At 37.1% G+C, this 20,218-nt stretch overlaps 1 protein-coding gene across 1 annotated transcript in view; it reads right to left on the bottom strand.

Moving 5' to 3' along the window:
* Positions 1 to 1,906: 1,906 nt before the first annotated feature.
* The window catches only part of PIAS1 (protein inhibitor of activated STAT 1), a 122,146-nt gene continuing 103,834 nt past the window's right edge, over positions 1,907 to 20,218 (bottom strand). Inside the window, exons 9-14 of the mRNA XM_081227775.1 lie at positions 15,346 to 15,506; positions 13,478 to 13,608; positions 12,577 to 12,757; positions 8,827 to 8,969; positions 6,778 to 6,815; positions 1,907 to 6,109 (exon numbers count right to left, since the gene is read on the bottom strand). Coding sequence (XP_081083901.1) covers positions 5,816 to 6,109; positions 6,778 to 6,815; positions 8,827 to 8,969; positions 12,577 to 12,757; positions 13,478 to 13,608; positions 15,346 to 15,506 — 948 coding nt within the window. The 3' untranslated portion in view covers positions 1,907 to 5,815. The remainder of the gene's footprint in view (positions 6,110 to 6,777; positions 6,816 to 8,826; positions 8,970 to 12,576; positions 12,758 to 13,477; positions 13,609 to 15,345; positions 15,507 to 20,218) is intronic.

Genomic DNA, 20,218 nt, shown 5'->3' with positions numbered 1-20,218 from the left:
AAACCCTGGGAAGAGTGATCTGACTACACCCCAAACCAAAGGAAACCAGATGTGATGAGTTGCATTCACTGAGGCCTTGCAGAGCTTGAGAAGACCTGTTATGATGCTTCGGTCAGAATTCTGAGCTCCTCCCTGACCCATGATCAGAGAGGTTCATGGGACTGGGATGGTCTGCTCAAGTGGGCCGAGCTAATGATGGTTTCAAGCCATTTCCTCAGGACTAATGGAAAGTAATAAGGGGATGGAACAGGCCACAGCCATGACCCAGCGAGAGCCCTGGAAAACAATAGTAGGGGTACTGGTCCTGCCGGGAGCTTTTCCAGCACAAGTGGCTTTTTAAGTTAGTTATGTAGCCAGGAGGTGCCAGGCTGGTGCTGCCTGTGCACTCATCAAAGTTGTGGATCCATTGCTAGCGCCAGCACAGCCCTAAAACGGGCTGGCGTCACACACCAGCATGCTGAGCGGGGAGCAAGGCAGAACTCTAACTACAGAGATTTTCATCCTTATATGTATCAAAACTGGGATCTCTGGGCTGTGGCTTTTTCTAATTGTGCCTTAGTGGCTAAAGCAAAAGAAAACCAAATTAAGAGGGAGGTGCGTCTCTGGGGAGGTTTACACAGAACACAAATCTAAGGGCCAGGAACAAGGGAAACTTCAGGGGACAAAACAGTCACAGTCTTAGTGCAGCTATCTCACGGTGCTGCACGGCCTCAGACCAAATGGAGGTCCTGAGAAAGGAGAGCCGCTTTCATTTCCCCAACAGTGTAACTGCCAATGAAGTGAGTAGAAATTCCTAGGAGCTGTAGAGACAGCTTCTGTGGGGGCAGGCAATATATGGGCCCCAAAACACCAGCCTGTGATCGTCAAGCTGGGGATCTTAGGCTCACACGGTACAGGGGCAGATCCAGGTTTTGTGAGGTCTGAGGGTTATACGATTCGGCAGCCTTCTTTAAGAATATTACAGTAGAAATACAGAATTACTAGGGCTGCTCCTGGGACCCTGGAAGAGACCAGAGCAAGTGAGGGGCCCTGGTGCTTAAACTTCATTACCTTCATGGTAAATCCATCTGAGGGCTGGTTAGATGTTGGCACCCCATGTTGAACTGCTGTATTTCACTTTCAGGCAAGGCTCAAGGGTCCTAGTGCGCCACATTTCTTTTTAACTCATCGTGGACATGAGGAAGTTAGTCCTGCACAGCCACTCTGGAATACCAAGGATTAGACAGTAGATACCTGTGATTTAGATGGGACAGGAAAAGGAAGTTCTGGGCTATAACAATAAACGAGGGTACGTTCCCTCAAAGCTTTGTCTTCATATGCCACTGAATGGTACCCGTATGGTTTCAAAGCAAGTTTTATGAATCTCATTTGCCTAACAGGAATCTGAAGTAGACCTTGCCAAAAACACATAAGTGGTGTGTAATGGCTTTGAGAACCTGGGGCTCGTGTCCACTGACTCAGTGTTCCTCATTAAGGGTGTTCAGTGGGTAGGAGTCCAAGATCCTGGGACGTGCTCTGATTTAAACTTCTACCCCAGGAAAGGCTCTGACACTACCCCATGTCTGGGTTTCATGCTCATTCCTGAAATTCCTGTTGGTTTACCTAGCACCAAGTATTGTTTGCAAAAAAAGGCCACAGTGCTCTTAACAATCAAATTGCAGATTAAACAGATTTAAAACTAATCGGATGATGTGGTTCATTATAAAGCTAGCCATATTTCAGTAAGAAAGGGGAATGATAGCTGTATATTTGTTACTTACCTCAAAGCATGTTGCAAGAGAATGAGTTACTTGTCATGCTTTGAAATCTCTGGATCAAAGGGGCTCTGGAAGCACAAAGCATTGTCACTTTTTCTCATAGGGATTGTCCCCTTGTATACGCAGCAGTGTATTTTACAGAAGACAAATTAACTGAAGGCTTTTCTTTTATTACATCTAAAGAGCTCTACATAAACAGGTAACATTCAATAGGTAAACAATTTTTTTTCCAATGCATGTAATAAATATTTTCACTTGGTACTTTTATACAAACTGACATTGGTCTACTATACATTTTTAAAAGCCATTTTACTGGTTTGGCATGCGGTATGGAAATTCTAAGAGAGAAAGTTTTAAGGCAATGAATCACAGATTTAAGTTCATGGAATTTATGGTAACTTTTATATCTGTTTATATACATTTTTCCCCTTTGTTAATTAAACAATTAACAGCAGCACACTCTGGGACCACCAGCTATTCTCCCTCCCTCTTTCTGAAATCTAAGCTTTGTGTTTTCTTTTAATTAAAAAACAGAATTCAACATGTATTGATAAAACAAAACTCTTACTAAAATAATTTCAAATGTGCTTTAAAGTCCTAAAGATCTTGAAGTGTTTTATGTGTTTAAAATTGCAGCTGTTTAAAAACAATATTCTTTCCACAATTAGTAATTTAAAATTGGGATGTATTTTCATTCAGTTTCAGACATTTGACTCAAAGGAAAATCTGCCAAGAAATTACATTTCTCAGAAGCTTAAGTGTATCTTTTCTAAGTCAGTAATAATAGAGAATTGTGATAATGTCTACATTAATAGAAGTAGAAAATTTTTAATGCTCAAAATAAATTAGTCAACCAAGCGTGGCATGGTTAAGGTCCAGATACTTTTAAAAACGTGTTCAATAATGCCCACAAAATAATTAAAAGCCACTTCAACCCTGCTAGTCAAACAGCTATTATACTAAAGATGTGTGTGTGTGCATATACACACACACCCCCACCCACAGTACTATACAGACACACAAACATATGCGCACCTGTTATGAGTGACCAAGGCAAGGGGGTGGTGCTAACTTGACTAAAGATTCTGAGAGTCATTATTTGTCCACAGCATGTCAATATTAGCATGGGTGGGGGAGTGACGGTGGGCTAGGGAAAAAAGAAATAACTGTGCTTTAAAAACAAACAAACAAAAACTTAGAAGATAAAGATGCAGTGCATGACTCCACTAATAATTACTATGGGCCATAAAAAGTCTGATTGACTAATAGCGGCCATGAGACCAACAGAGTAATAGCTACTACTACTGCAACATTTTAGAAAGTTAACAACTGAAGGGAACAAACTCCTTAAGAGTGGAATGAACTAAAATAAAAAGACAAACTGAATGGTTAGTTTCTCCCGTGGAGACACGACCAAAGCTACTAGACAGACATTTATTTCTCCCTGTTACCTGTTCTTCCCTTCGGTTGGTGTAACGCAGGACCCTGAGGGAAAATAACCCTCTCCAAAACTGGGCTGAAGAAAGTAGAGGGACGGTTTTTCAACTGGATCATTCAAAGAGTTTGTTATTCAGCATCATACACAAAGTTATTGATCAGAATTCTGAGACCACTAACAACAACAAATAAAGAAAAACAAAACTATTCATTTTATCTTAGGTAGCTGACTTAACAGAAACGTTTCCTATAACAATGTGAAATAAGAAGCAACTCCCTACAATTTAAGTAATTTCTATCCCAATCTGAATTTAGACACAAATTATAATACTATTAGATATTAGCCTAAGTTAACATGGCAATGAGAGTTCTAAAGTGTGTACTCACATAACACCAGATTCATTTAAAAACTTAACTATTTCCTGTTTTAACTGACAATGAATTTTTTTTATTGCAAATTGTTTAGTGACTATAACTCAGCCATGTATGTGTGGAATACACATGCGTAGGGAAGACTATATAACTCAGTTGTCACTCACACACACTTGTCTATAAATACATATATACACACACACATATACATATCAATACCAACTTGTTTTTCAAAATTCAAGTCAACAATTTGGTGGCAGAGAGATACTGTAAAAACAGGTATGTTTAGATGCCACACAGTCATGTGAACCATTAATTTCATCAGACAACAGAAGATACAGCCATCTTGAACTCTAACTGGATTAAAGTAGGTCAATTTGTCACCACTGCAAGGTTTAAAATGACAATTTTATACACAAAGGTGGTCCTTCATCAACTCTGAGAACATTAACAGTTGTGATATAAAAATCCAGTCTGGGGCTTCCCTGGTGGCGCAGTGGTTGAGAGTCCGCCTGCCGATGCAGGGGACATGGGTTCGTGCCCCGGTCCGGGAAGATCCCACATGCCACGGAGCGGCTGGGCCCGTGAGCCATGGCCGCTGAGCCTGCGCGTCCGGAGCCTGTGCTCCGCAACGGGAGAGGCCACAACAGTGAGAGGCCCGCGTACCGCCAAAAAAAAAAAAAAAAAAAAAAAAATACAGTCTGGAAAATTGGTAATCGTTATGCCCCTTCTTTATCTTTTCTGTTAAACCTGCTTAAACCTTTCAATCAGATAAACAACACCTTCAGATATTACCTGAAAAACGGACCTTCTCTGATGAGGATTTTGGAACACAAGTAGAACCACTTTTTCCTTCCCTCCAACCCTCACTCATTTCCTGAAAAACAGTTTTCAATATATTTACATTTCCATTATTAATAAGAGTAGATCAGACTGATCCATGAATTCTTAAAAAGATTTGACTTTCCTATGTCATGCTTGTCTTTAAAAGGTGAAGAAAAATATAAAACAAACAACTAGGCTAAAAAAATAAGTACACTCAGAACCAGAGAGTGAAAATGACTAAGGATCAAGCCCATTTTGAATTTCAACTGTTTATCAGATGATAGATTTCTACAGACTGACATGTGTGGTGCATTGTATTTTCCGAAGAGAATTTACTTTTAAGGATAATTGACTGTCTTTCTTTTTTGAGGTGATGTAGCCTCACCTCTGTCAGCTGCACAAGACATCCAACAGGGCTTTCTAAGCTATTTTGACTTCCTACTTTGGTATGAAGATCTTACATGAAAACTTGTTACCCTGTGGCCAAAAAAGCAGGTGTTCACAGACTTGGTTTAAATACATAATACTGGCAATCCAAATTTAAAATAAAGAACTAGACTAAAGTGTATTATTCACAGGTCGGCTAAGCCTACTCCTTACCCAGATAGCTCTACTCCAATCTCTGAAACATATGCTCAGGGGTATCTAGCAAATAAGAGACAATATGTGATGGAGAACATGCAACTGGGATAGTCGAGAAAGATGCTCATATGAGAGTTCAAGACCTTCAAAGCACTTTGAAAGAAGCAGGCAACTGATTTATCAACTGAATGCAAACTCGGGAGAAGGAACAGTAACGACACAAAAATACAGACAGACACACACACACCCACAAGCTATGTCCTGAAAATACATAGGGAATGCAGAGGAACAGATGAGATTTATAACTTAAGGCTGGATAAAATATGCACACACACAAACAGAATCCAAGTCTGTCATTTTTAGAAAATGGAAATTAAAACTATCCCCCAGCCCCTCCCCACAACAAAGAAAAGCCCACAATTTAAAACTTCATACATGCAATTCCTTTTCTGTTATTGCAAATAAAATAATGCCATTGAAGTAAAATAAAACCAAATAGGACAAATGATGAAAAAAAAAATCTTCAGAATCCAGAAAGAATGAACTGAAGGTGGTTTATGGGTACTTGTTTTTTTTCTTTTTTTTTTCTTTTCTTTCCTTTTTTTTGTTTTTTACAAGTGTTTTTTCAGACAGGCAGTCTTAGATTTATATACAAAAGTAAAACTGAAAATATAGTTTTGTTCTCTGTACATTTCTTTTAATTTTTTCCCTAAAAAAAAGGAAAAAAAACACGCTTGTGTACTTTTCTAAACAGAATAAGGTAAAACATAGCACAAAGTTCTCTTCTTTCTACCAAGTCCATTTAATCTGGGGTAGGGATGGAAGCAGCAGGGGCAAGGGAATCAGTCCAATGAGATAATGTCTGGTATGATGCCGAAGATGGATGCTGTGTCTGTGCTGCTCCTATTTGCGACGGTGTGGCTATGGCTCTCCCTTAGGCTGTTGGAGGATACGAGGCTGCTGTTACTGCCACTGCTGCTTCCATTGGTGGTTGGCAGAGAAGTACTGCCTCCTGCACTTAACTGATCAAGAAACATCTGTGAGGAGGTATATGGAAAAAACCGAGACGAGTGTAAGAGGTCTTGATCATCTGAAACCGCTGCTGCTGCAGCGGCAAGCAGGGAGGTGTTATAATGCTAGGGAGGGGAAACAAAACACAGGAAATAAAGTTAATTATACTTATAAATTAATAAACTTTCTTCTCAGCAGAACAAAGTCCTGAATTTAATATATTCTGAGTACCTGATGTTTCTGAAATATTTAGTAAAACATTTTGCAAAATCAAATGGTCTTATGTAATGATCACATCATTGACCTTTTTTTTTTATTTTAATTTTTATTGGCACATCACTGATCTTAAGAGACATTTTTGTAGCTAAAACTGGGGGGGGGGTTGTGGGAGGGAATAAAAATATTATTTTTTTGTTTTCATTTGTATTGCAAGCAATTTTCATAGTGCTATTTCCAAAGAGGCATATACTCAGAAGCAGCAGGAAACAGGAAAGTCCACTTTCTTTCTCTTCTGGAGATATATGGCCAAGAAATTTATCAGTCAATATGACTCACTGCCCTGTTTTTTATAAAACAGTACTGGGAACCAACAAATAGACACTGTAGTTACTATATATTCAGGCACAGCTGAAACAAAGGGACTTTTATTTAAATTTTTAAAACCTTAACAATAATGGGTATAACTACTCTGAATTTCCTAAGGAAATTTATTTTCTTTCTCTTGGCTACATATTATACTTTTAAGTATTTTAACTTAGAATTAAAATAACAGTATTTTTTTCATATAACATACCTGATTGTCTCCTGATAAGAAAGGAAAGAAATCTAATCCTGTGGGAGAAAAAATTTTTTTAGTTTAAAAAAAAAGAAACAAAAGAAAGAAAGAAAGAAAAAGCCTTCCAAATGCCCCAACACTACAAAAACAAATATCTTAAAAAGCTAATTCTAAATTCATTTAGAATTTTATTTAAACATGAAGAGTTGAGCTGAATGTTTTACATCTCTCCCATCTCTAGATTACAAAGCCTGGAGTTCAACCTTTAGCAATGATTTGCACTCCGGTGACTCCATTTGTGGGACTTGGGCCACTGCTGCCCTGTTAAGTCCAACACTGATCCCTTAAATTGACAGAGCACTTTTCACTAGATGCTCTCATTGACTCCCCTAAAGTCACCTTTCAATCTACTCGAATTTACTCCTCACAAGCACCTCATGAGGTATGTAATTTCTTTGGTCTCATTTTGTGGATAAGAACGTTTTTACATTAAGCAAGTTGTAAGACAGATTTTCTTTCTCAAATTCCTTCATTTCCCACTATCTGTTCCAGATTCTAACTCAGAGACTCCTGAGTGACATGAGAGGGGAAGAGATCTGAGGGGGTGTCTGACTGCTGGCGTGGAGGCTATTACAGAAGGACCAGCTCTCATCCCTGGCTGCCAGGAAGTCATTGTAAGCCGGCCCCTTCCAAGTCACATTCTTGTCCATATTGCCCAATGTGTAATGTGACGAAGAGCAAGTAAACCAACATGAATAAAATGCCTTATTATGATATCTAAACTTGGAGAAAAGTACAACAATCAGGTATAGATAAAAATATGACAACAAAAACACTTTGGGGATCCATCCACTGTCTACACTAGAACAGATTATAACATAAGGATCCTGCAAAATGTATAGTGCTGTGTTTTTTGTTTGTTTGTTTGTTTTGGCCATGCCGCAAGGCATGTGGGATCTTAGGTCCCCAACTGGGGATCGAACCTGCATCCCCTGCACTGGAAGCATGGAGTCTTAACCACCAGACCGCCAGGGAAGTCCCAGTACTGCGGTTCTTGATAGTGAGCTTGGCAGTGGGCTAACAGGCAGTGAGAAATGGGGCTACACTGCCTAACAGAGTAGCTGCTAACCACCTGATGTGGCTATTTCAATTTACTAAGATTAAATAAAATGAAAAATTCAGTTCTTTAGTCATACTAGCCACATTTTAAATGTTCCATAACCACATGTGGCTAGTGGCTACTGTACTGGTCAGATTACATTTCCCTAACTGCAGAAGGTTCTATTGGACAGAGCTGAAATAGGGTTTTCCTAACAATCACTAAGAATCCACTCAACTGTCTCAGCTCCCAAGATCCTTGGCAGTGACCCTGAATTTTACTGTAGGAAATGGGTGGAGGGCACTTTGTGCTTCTGTATTATATTTTCTACAATGAGCAGATATGGCTTTTTGTAATTTAAAAAATGTTCTCAGATTATATGGCTAATGTACAAATTATTAAATTACAAAGATAATGAGAACTAGTAATTCTTTTTGATAATGTAAATGATTATTATGAACTCAAAATACATCGTAGAAATGAGTATACTGACATTTCAAATTACTTTCAAAGAGAAGAATCAGGTTCACCCGAATAAAAATTAAAGCTTTCCAATGTTTCAATTCTGCATTATCTAAAATACAATATGACATAGCTACCCACAATGCCTTCTGCATTATAACTGGATTCAGGGAACAAAAAATAATTGCCATAAATATCAAAATTTAAAGCAACATATTGGAAGTCATTAAAAAACAACCTGCAGACTACTTTGAAGCACACAAAACCTAAAGGTCATTGCACTGTTTTTACCACTGGTAGTAAAACACTGGCTACTGATGAAGGTACTAACAAGGAACTGAGTCTGTATTTATTTATGACCACTGTGTGTATTTCTCCCAGTTTCCTAGATCCAACCCCCTCTTTTCCTAATCTTTCGACCTTTCTTATACTTGCCCAGAAGAAGACTATATAGATCAAAGGCATTCACAATGCTATGTGACGACACAGAAGAACCGGTGACTCACCTTGCAAGTCATAAGGCATGGGTGTCATGTGGAAAGGATGTCTGTAGTCTTGGATGAGGGATGTGTTAATATAGCTTGTGTCTACAGCAGGGAGGCTTGGGGTGCGGGACACTGGAGATGCTTGATGTGGAAGACTTAATATGCTAGAAGAAGAAAAGGTTTGCAAATTTTCATGAGTCAGTTGAACTTTTAAAAAGGGTTGCATCTCACAATGAGTCCTAGTTTTTGTGCTGAAAATAAAAACAAAAGACAAGTAAAGCAATATATAATTTAGACTACCATAATTATTAGGAAATAATTTGTATACTTAATAGCATCTTTCAGAGGCTATAGGGAAAAAAAGATGAACGCAATGGTATCCAATATTCATAAATCACATGTTGTCTTTGGAACAATGTCGTCTACACTTTCAGAATGCAGGGGGAAGGCACGGCTGAGCCACTTCAATGGAATGAGTGAAAAGTATCTACAGCAGACAAAATTCTGAAACCTTTAAAAAATAAGCACTAGAGTGCTGGCTAGTAAAAAGTTTAGGTAAATCCTTGCAAAGAAAACACATATTAACAAGACTAGGGGAATGCAGCAATATGAGCAGTGAGGAGTTAACAGTGGCCCTCAGACTTGTAAGATTTACGAGAATAAAAACTAGGTACTGTTTATCTCGGTATATTCAATGCCCGGCACAGTCATTATCACGCTATTTACATAAAAGGCCTGCTGAATGAACAAAGGCAGCAAGACAAGGAGTAAAGATGCTCCATAATGAACAGGTGGTACAGCGTTTTTAAAGGGAGAATAGTATAAATGGAAAAAGAAAAAAAGAACAAAGAGAGGGATTCTGGAAGAACAGAGTGAAATGTTTAAGTAGCTGAGTAGTTAAATCTTTTTTTCTTTACCAAAAATCAAGGAAAAGCAAAAAGGAGGGAGAAATAAAGGAAAAAGAAAAGGAAGAATTAAAATGATTTTGAAAAGAAAAAGAAAGAATTCTAATAGTCCTGAGTGAAAACATAAGGGCCATATGCTATCCCAACCATACAAGAGGCTAATAGACATATAAGTTATAGAAAATAAAGAGAAAAGAAGGTAGAAACAGGCTGTCTTTTGCTTTTAAAACTTCACGTAAAGTCCTCAGGGTATAGAGATGCAATTTCAATGGTAAAGAATATTTCAAAAGATGCCAAGGTTGGATTTCCAGGAATAGAGTTCTAGTTATGATCTTCTACCATATTTTTATGAATGGGATATGAAGCATAAAATATACTCTCATCCACCTCATAAAAATGTTTTGTCTAATGGAAACTTAACTAAACCTCTTACATCTATAGCAAGTACCATTTTCCATTAGCTATCTCCTCTGACAATACCTAAGGGATTACAAGAGAGACAAAAGGAGTTGAAATGCTAGTCTCTGAAAACATCTTGGTATACCAAACAGCAAAGGTAATTTCTGGATGAACACTCAGCAGCTAAAGACAGCAAAATGTTTTACATTTACTAATCTTTGCCTCTTTATAATTCCTGGCTGGCTCCTTCTCTTTCAATTTTATGATAATATTCTAAAGTGCATTTCCACCTTCACACTGCACAATAACAAATACAATATGCTGGGTTTAGGTTTCTATTTATTGGCTAGTCATTACTGAAAAATGGTCACTGGTACTGAATATGGTGCTATTCTTCTAAAAATGTCATAAACTTTCAGGTTGCCTGTTTTTATCTGAAAATCAAGAGAGAAAGGTCTGGCGTTAGCAAATACTCTATCTGGGTTCAATTAGTCACTGGGAAGCTCAGGAAGTAGTTAATGCATCTAATGTAATTTCCCAAACATAATAAACAAACTATTTCTGGAGAAACAGCAAAGCAAATATTCAAAGAAGAAAAATTAGATTTCGAAACACTCAGAAAGTTTCCTTTAAGGAAAAGTGTTTACATATGTATGACTACTATCAATATACGAAAGAGCAGAACTAACGTATATATAATGATGCATTTAATCCATAAAGTATTTATATACCCAGATTTATGAAATATATTTTAAGGTGCTGTTTTAGGGCATTTAAAGTAATAAAATGATGATATGTTTTGGTCATGCTATGTTAAATCTACCATTTAAAAATATATATAAAACATAAAATATCTTAGGATCAAAATTCTACAGATATTTGCTCTAACTACACCAGCTTTTGCTAATTTGACTCTTCGTCCCTCCCCGCCCCCCACCCACAACTCAGATTTAAGAAAGAAGCTGGTATAGTAATACGGTCGGGCTTGTTGGATAACAGCCATCAACGCAGGCTTTCATCAGAGGTGAATGTTCATAAAGTAGGATGTAAGGCAGAATTAGTGTTTAAATATTCATTTTGTATAGAATTATGATACTGCTTTTAATGTCTTTTATTTCTGTCTCTATGATAAAATAAGCTACGCTAGAGTGAAAATATCAACCTGCGTCATATGTCTGGTTGTACTATAAAGATTCCTGAAATAGTCAAAGTCCTGTAATGAGAGAGGAGCCACATTTATCACAATTGTGCTCTTTTACTGTTGCAACTTCATCTTTCAAGTAACTACAAATATACTCAAATAGAAGATCTTTTTATCTCATCAAACAATATCAAGCTTGAAAATAATTTGACTCCAAGCACAGAAATGCCTGCTTTTGGTCTGGTGTTTACTTTTCCTCTTTAACCTTGAAATCTGTAACAATGCTTTCTGCAGACTTTCCCTTCCTCACTTACATTCTTCCTTCAGGCACTACAGTTTGCTGGAAGATTTTCTGAATAGCTACTATTCAATTACATCAGGCCACATAACTCTCCTGATATATACCTAAAAGGGGTCACACGTGGATTTCTAGATTTACCTTTGGTGTGCTACAACTGTGCCTCAGCAAAACATGAAGTCTTTTGCTGAGAATCCCCGAAGTGTCTCTTAAGACTAACACTCTGTTTAAGAGTACAGCTAGAGTCAGCTACTTGTTTTACCATCCTCTACAAAATGTTAAACTCTTTAAGGTTGGGACTGTACTTACTTACTTTATTATCACCCATGTTTAGCACAGCGTGTTTTACATAAAGTAGGTAACAGTGTTTCATGAAGTGACGTGAAGCATAACCAAGGTACATTATTACCAATATGAGACTAATGGGAAGTATGGGAAATGAGCCTGCAAAACATAAAGCATTGTGTACTGCAACTTAAGTCCTGCACTTCTTTCATTGCCAGTCTTATACATTCTGAGGCAGGTTTAAAGCATTCATCTGGACTTCCTCTGCTTTCTGCTTGAAATACTCAACTGGGGGTTAATTTTACAGCACACATTTTCCAGTTTGAGTAAATATTTTAAATCCTACGACCAGCATTAGGATCACCTGGGAACTTATTAGAAATACACATTTTCTCAGTTCCTATTCCTGAATCAGACATGGGGTCTAGGGAAGCAATGTGTTTTAATAAGCCCTTCAGGTGATACTGATGTATACCCAAGTTTAAGAACCACTGTACTAGAATCATCTTTTGGTACAATGAAGACCATATCCAAGTGACCCCTTTAATGCATTATTCCAACCCCTTAAGAAACACATCTGAGAAAAATTCAACTTATTCTCTGATTACTAAGCTTTACAATCATTACTAAGTTAAGTTTTACAATCATTTTATTTAGCAGATCTTTTAACCCTATTTGCAAAATTAACTTTCACAATGAATTGTTCTTTTTTTTTTTTTTTTTTTTAAGATCTCACCACTTACCCTTTATTACTTAGTGGTGATGTGGGAGAGAGAGAAGGGCAGGTTCTCTTGGCAGATGGCTCTTCCTCCTCTTCATCAGATGAACTGTCTATGGTTAGGTCAATCACCTCTACTTTCTTACTTTTATTTGAGGACTGGTGATGAGAAGCCACTTGGTGCTCTAATGTGGAGCTCAAGCATCCTGTGTGGGAATGATTGAAACACAAGGCATAAAAGACCTGTAACATCTCTTTTTCTCAGCCTATGGATTCAATTATCAGTTGTAGTTTAGACTTTATCAGTTACATTATATTGCTAGGGTCCAAGAATATAAAAGCAACAGTGGCTCTGTTCCCCTAAGCTTAAAACTATTATTTATTATCGGTTGTTAAAGGATTTTTTTGAAAAACAATTCTGAATTAGGGCAAACAATCAAAGTATATGTCCACCTCAGAATAAAAGTAGTCTGAGGGCAAACACTATATATTACACATGTTTACCTGTACAATACCTGATATACTGAGAGATGTTATAGTAACATTTTTAAAAAGTCATAGTTTCCTTCCAGCAAAAACATACTAAAAAAGCCAGGAAAAAAATGTAAGTGAAAAAAGAACATTCACTAACCTGTACCAAGTCTGTAAAAAAATTTAAAAGGATACCATTTCAAAAGCATGACTTTAGAAATAACTTATTAGATTATGTTACTCTGAAATCTTATACCACAAAATTTTAAAAGCTGGCAGAAAGTGAATTTAGAGTTTCACTACTTCTGAACATTTAATCAATAATTTAATAAGAGTTACTGAGCTATCCATAAACTGCTGAGTATTCTTAAAATTTTTATGTGTTTTAATATTGAAAACCAAGCCTTTACAACAACAGGGAGACTGCCCCACTCTTTTGGAAAACTAACACTCACCATCAACTCCATTGTAAGAGGCAGAAACTTCCTGTACTTCCTTTTTTGATCTCATAGGTGCCCAAGAGCCATCCTCCTTAAACTGTATTTCATCACAATCTGTACAGTACTTCAGGATTTCCATAAACAAGCTATAAAAAACATTTTGTCCTTTGAATATCACATTCTAAAGTAAGACCAATTAGAATTATTACTATTCAAAAAACATTCAGACCTTCTATGTTCTGTACAAGTATAAATGAGAAAGAAAGTGTAACAGACAAAGTATATCTGTTCTCAAAATCTAGGGCTAAATAGGAGAATAGTTACTTAAATTATGGTACCTGTATGCAAGAAAATATTATGTAACCATGAAACATGAGGTTTCCAAAGATTTTTTTTTAATAATATGGGGGGAAATATATGTTCACAGAAAGTGTGAAGAGGCCAAGAAAAGAAAACTCTATATTTTAAAAATAAAATTCTGTGTGTGAGTGGTATATAAATAGTGCTTATCTCTCAGTGGTGACATTGTGGATATTTATTCTTTTTCTTTATATTTTTCAACATAATCCAAATTGCCTACAATAAGCACATCTTATTTGATAACTGAAGAAATACATGCAAAAATATGTATTGAAAGTTAAAGCTCCTTGATAATTACCATGCAGATATTAAAAAATGAGATTTTCAAAAATGTGTAAAATTAATGTTCAAATTCTTAGTTTGTAATGTTAAATGAAACCAAAGGATAAAAAATACTAATACTGTATAAACACAAATATGGGGAAAAAAATCAGAAAATAACATAACAGCTTTTTATTTTCGTATGTTTCCAATTTTTCTTTAGGAGTGTGTGTGTATGTGTGGCTTTTATAGTAAGAAAGAATAATCCCAATTGATGCAGGCATCTAGAGTTACATAATATACAGAGTTGGTAAAATATTATTCAATTCTGATTTATTAGTGATCACTGACATCTCTGAAAAATCAAACATAAAACATTTAAGTTACATGTTTACTTCTCCCCATATGTCTGGTCTGACATCTTTCAAGCTCTGGATTACACTTCTATCACTAAATGTATTCCATTCCTTAGGTTATACCTTCAGGCTTCTATGTTTCCTCAAATATTATAGGTAAGTTGTATTAAGCATTTTTCTAAAGAGTACAGGAAATCTCAAGAAGATCCTTCTTTTCACAATTTATCTTTGTTCAGTGGCAAAAAGGAAAAAAAGGAGGCTAGAGAATAGGAGAAAACTGAAAGGGATATTCGAAGATGTTTGGAAGGACAGATAAAATACCAGAGTGTTAAAAAAAATAATCAACTGTTGTGATGCTATAGGTGGAGAAGAAAGACAAAGACAAGTATTTTAGAGAAAACAGAAAAACAAAGAGAGCTGCTATTCAGTGTGTTGATCAGTTTTAGGAGTCCGTATGGTAGGGAGTAGGTATGCTGGCCCACAACTGAAGCACCAGGAAATCTCCAAAAACAGACCAATTTCTGGTCAGTTAGGTTAGCCAGAGTTTCACAGTTCTTTCATTCTCTCTCCAAAATGGTATGCATGTCTAGGGATAGATGGATTCATGTTAGGAAAAGGTGTAAGTACATCCTACTTAGAACCACTGGTGCTTTAAAATGGTAAATGTCAGGAGGCACTGACAGTAAGGCACACATTTTCCAAACAAGGAGACATAAAGTTAAAAAGGAAAAATGTTCACAATATTAATTACTTAGAAAACTACTGACATCTACAGTCATGAAAATCCTAAAAATACGTAACTCAGAAAACACTACCTATAGAATTTTAATCCCAAACGTGATGGATAACAAAACCAATAATAGATGGTTATTTTGAAGTACAAGGAAAAACTTTAAATTGACATACCCATCAATAATAAGGTGTTCATACGGAGCCTTCTTATCACAGACAGGACAAACCCAAGTTGGTTTTTTCTCATTCATCTGAATATAAAGAGTTGCATCAAAACACTGCAGATGAGAACACGTAAGGGCCCGACATGGAATTGTCAGCCGCATTTTACCAAGCTTTGAAAAAGGGAGACAAAAGTAAATATTAGACAACTGTTATACAAAATTTTTCCTGAAACACAAAGTGTATGTATTCCAATTTAAAGCGTATTCTGTTTACTTTTAACACATTTTCTGTGAAACATCTACCGGTTAAAAATTACAATATTTCTTTGGATGTTAAAATAAAGAGACTATGGAAAGTTACAGCAGAGGTTATTTACCCTCAATCCACAGCTTACAGATCTGCTTTTAGGGGGAAGAACTATGAACGCCTTGAAATTACATGCAAAATCTTGTAAGTGTGTGCATTTTTCCAGGGAAAGTGCTTTCACCAAATTCTTAGAGTAGTCCCTAATCCAAAAATGTTAAGAACCACTTTACTAGGTATTGGGAAAGGAAAAAGGAATGCCTTATTAAATGCAGATACTCTCATTAAGATATCAGGTTGATTGTAATTCAGAGGTCAGAACAGAATAAGCATTCCCCACAATGCTCGGCATAATTGCCAAACAGCAGCTCTGAGAAGAAACCCAGGTGTGCGCACTCTCTTCCCTCACTGGGCACCATCACAGGCAATTCAGCAAACACCTCTGGACCTCTAGCATCTCTAGCATGTTATGAGACTTGCTCTTCTTGCCCTGCAAATAGTGCTTATGCTGACATAGGTTGAGTCTGTCCTACGAACAATGAAATCTGCTTCATCTGGTCCCTGAAATGCCAGCTTTGGACCAAAGCAGAAAAGCTGTCCAAAGATCTGCCCAGGGAGTTACCATATCATGACCTCCTTGCATGGAAGACACTTCGTACAGTACAGCTGGATAACCACTGTGGGGTCCCCGTAGGTCACAATGGCCATACAGTATAGAAGTCACCTACTTTCAGTAACCACATTTTTTGCAAAATATCAGGAAAAGATCTTCCACATGTTTGTGAGCTTGAAAAACATAAGGCCTTGGAAAGGATATGAGTTAAATGAGGAAAAAAGAGGAAAAGATTCTTGGCTTAGGAGAATTTCACGGAAATGTGCAATTTCCTAGTCTACCAAGGAAATTAACTGTCATTTGGGGCCCTAAATTATTGTTCTCACACCAGTGATTTACTGTGCCTCTAGGAAAGGCACTTAACCTTGCTGGGCCTCTTTTTCTATCTCTGAAGTAACATGGTTTCCTCCTTACTTCAACAGGATGTAGTGATGAAGAATAAAAAAGGACCCAGAATGTGTCATCAACTTGAGGGAGTAATGCCAATTTACAGTATCAGAAGTATGGACAGGAGGACTCCCAAACTCATTCTATGAGGCCACCATCACCCTGATACCAAAACCAGACAAGGATGTCACAAAGAAAGAAAACTACAGGCCAATATCACTGATGAACATAGATGCAAAAATCCTCAACAAAATACTAGCAAACAGCATCCAACAGCACATTAAAAGGATCATACACCACGATCAAGTGGGGTTTATCCCAGGAATGCAAGGATTCTTCAATATACGCAAATCAATCAACGTGACACAACATATTAACAAATTGAAGGAGAAAAACTATATGGTCATCTCAATAGATGCAGAGAAAGCTTTCGACAAAATTCAACACCCATTTATGATAAAAACCCTGCAGAAAGTAGGCATAGAGGGAACTTTCCTCAACATAATAAAGGCCATATATGACAAACCCACAGCCAACATCATCCTCAATGGTGAAAAACTGAAAGCATTTCCACTAAGATCAGGAACAAAACAAGGTTGCCCACTCTCACCACTCTTATTCAACATACTTTGGGAAGTTTTAGCCACAGCAATCAGAGAAGAAAAGGAAATAAAAGGAATCCAAATCGGAAAAGAAGAAGTAAAGCTGTCACTGTTTGCAGATGACATGATACTATACATAGAGAATCCTAAAGATGCTACCAGAAAACTACTAGAGTTAATCAATGAATTTGGTAGAGTAGCAGGATACAAAATTAATGCACAGAAATCTCTGGCATTCCTATACACTAATGATGAAAAATCTGAAAGTGAAATCAAGAAAAAACTCCCATTTACCACTGCAACAAAAAGAATAAAATATCTAGGAATAAACCTACCTAAGGAGACAAAAGACCTCTATGCAGAAAATTACAAGACACTGATGAAAGAAATTAAAGATGATACAAACAGATGGAGAGATATACCATGTTCTTGGATTGGAAGAATCAACATTGTGAAAATGACTCTACTACCCAAAGCAATCTACAGATTCAATGCAATCCCTATCAAACTACCACTGACATTTTTCACAGAACTAGAACAAAAAATTTCACAATTTGTATGGAAACACAAAAGACCCCGAGTAGCCAAAGCAATCTTGAGAACTAAAAACGGAGCTGGAGGAATCAGGCTCCCTGACTTCAGACTATACTACAAAGCTACAGTAATCAAGACAGTATGGTACTGGCACAAAAACAGAAAGATAGATCAATGGAACAGGATAGAAAGCCCAGAGATAAACCCACACACATATGGTCACCTTATCTTTGATAAAGGAGGCAGGAATGTACAGTGGAGAAAGGACAGCCTCTTCAATAGGTGGTGCTGGGAAAACTGGACAGGTACATGTAAAAGTATGAGATTAGATCACTCCCTAACACCATGCACAAAAATAAGCTCAAAATGGATTAAAGACCTAAATGTAAGGCCAGAAACTATCAAACTCTTAGAGGAAAACATAGGCAGAACACTCTATGACATAAATCACAGCAAGATACTTTTTGACCCACCTCCTAGAGAAATGGAAATAAAAACAAAAATAAACAAATGGGACCTAATGAAATTTCAAAGCTTTTGCACAGCAAAGGAAACCATAAACAAGACCAAAAGACAACCCTCAGAATGGGAGAAAATATTTGCAAATGAAGCAACTGACAAAGGATTAATCCCCAAAATTTACAAGCAGCTCATGCAGCTCAGTAACAAAAAAACAAACAATCCAAAAATGGGCAGAAGATCTAAATAGACATTTCTCCAAAGAAGATATACAGACTGCCAACAAACACATGAAAGAATGCTCAACATCATTAATCATTAGAGAAATGCAAATCAAAACTACAATGAGATATCATGTCACACAGTCAGAATGGCCATCATCAAAAAATCTAGAAACAATATATGCCGGAGAGGGTGTGGAGAAAAGGGAGCACTCTTGCACTGCTGGTGGGAATGTGAATTGGTACAGCCACTATGGAGAACAGTATGGAGGTTCCTTAAAAAACTACAAATAGAACTACCATATGACCCAGCAATCCCAATACTGGGCATATACATAATTCAAAAAGAGTCATGTACCAAAATGTTCATTGCAGCTCTATTTACAATAGCCCGGAGATGGAAACAACCTAAGTGTCCATCATTGGATGAATGGATAAAGAAGATGTAGCACATATATACAATGGAATATTACTCAGCCATAAAAAGAAATAAAATTGAGCTATCTGTAATGAGGTGGATGGACCTAGAGTCTGTCATACAGAGTGAAGTAAGTCAGAAAGAGAAAGACAAATACCGTATGCTAACACATACATATGGAATTTAAGAAAAAAAGAATTTCATGAAGAACCTATGGGTAAGACAGGAATAAAGACACAGACCTAGTAGAGAATGGACTTGAGGATATGGGGAGGGGGAAGGGTAAGCTGTGACAAAGTGAGAGAGTGGCATGGACATATATACACTACCAAACGTAAAATAGATAGCTAGTGGGAAGCAGCTGCATAGCACAGGAAGATCAGCTCGGTGCTTTGTGACCACCTAGAGGGGTGGGATAGGGAGGCTGGGAGGGAGGGAGACACAAGAGGGAAGAGATATGGGAACATATGTATATTTTTAACTGATTCACTTTGTTATAAAGCAGAAACTAACACACCATTGTAAAGCAATTATACTCCAATAAAGATGTAAAAAAAAAAAAGAAGTATGGACAGGAGGGATGCAGAGAAAACTGATAGCTTCCTTCTCTGTGCTCCCAACTCTATACTGCATATGATTACACTATTTATTTATGTGTTTCTCCTCCTACTAGAAACACACTGGGCTCATCTCCTTATCCCTGGCACTGGGAAAGGTACCTGCTATACATACAGCAAGAAGATGGTCCTGTGTACTGATCAGGCTTCAGCTATGCACGCTGGGTAGTTCTAGGAGGCACCATTCATTGAGGATATGAATCCTGGAAGTTATTTAGCCTCTCTGAGCCTTAGTTTTAGAAAATAGGGATAAAAATAGCATCTATACCATATGACTGTGGGGTCTAAATTATATTTATTGCACAGGGCCTGACACAGAGCAAGTACTCAATATATGTCCCCCATTATTAATTAAAGTACAGAAACATATTTGCTTCAAATCACTCTGTAAGCTAGTAGGAGACCCACTCAAACCTCAGCCCAGTCAGTCTTCTCTGTTATGCTCACACAGTATTAAACAACTCCATTACTCCCTTTCTACACTTCTATTCAGGTTTTATGATTTGATTTACCTAAGTACCTGATGAAAAAGGCACATACACAAAAAGAACAAACTGGCTCTTATAACAGAAATATCATGTATTTGCCATTAGCCAAGACATGCTGCGTTAGTCTAGAAACATCTTCCAAATAACGATCTAGGTGGTGGTGCTAAATTACATTTTTATGTCTTAAGTCACACCTTAACTTATCTGTGAAGTGCAAATTCCTACTGAGTAGGTATATTT

Source organism: Mesoplodon bidens (assembly GCF_964165515.1).
Source record: "Mesoplodon bidens genome assembly, chromosome: 3".
NCBI lineage: Eukaryota > Metazoa > Chordata > Mammalia > Artiodactyla > Ziphiidae > Mesoplodon > Mesoplodon bidens.
Note: the sequence above shows the minus strand (reverse complement) of the source record. Positions and strands in the feature narration are given on the sequence as shown.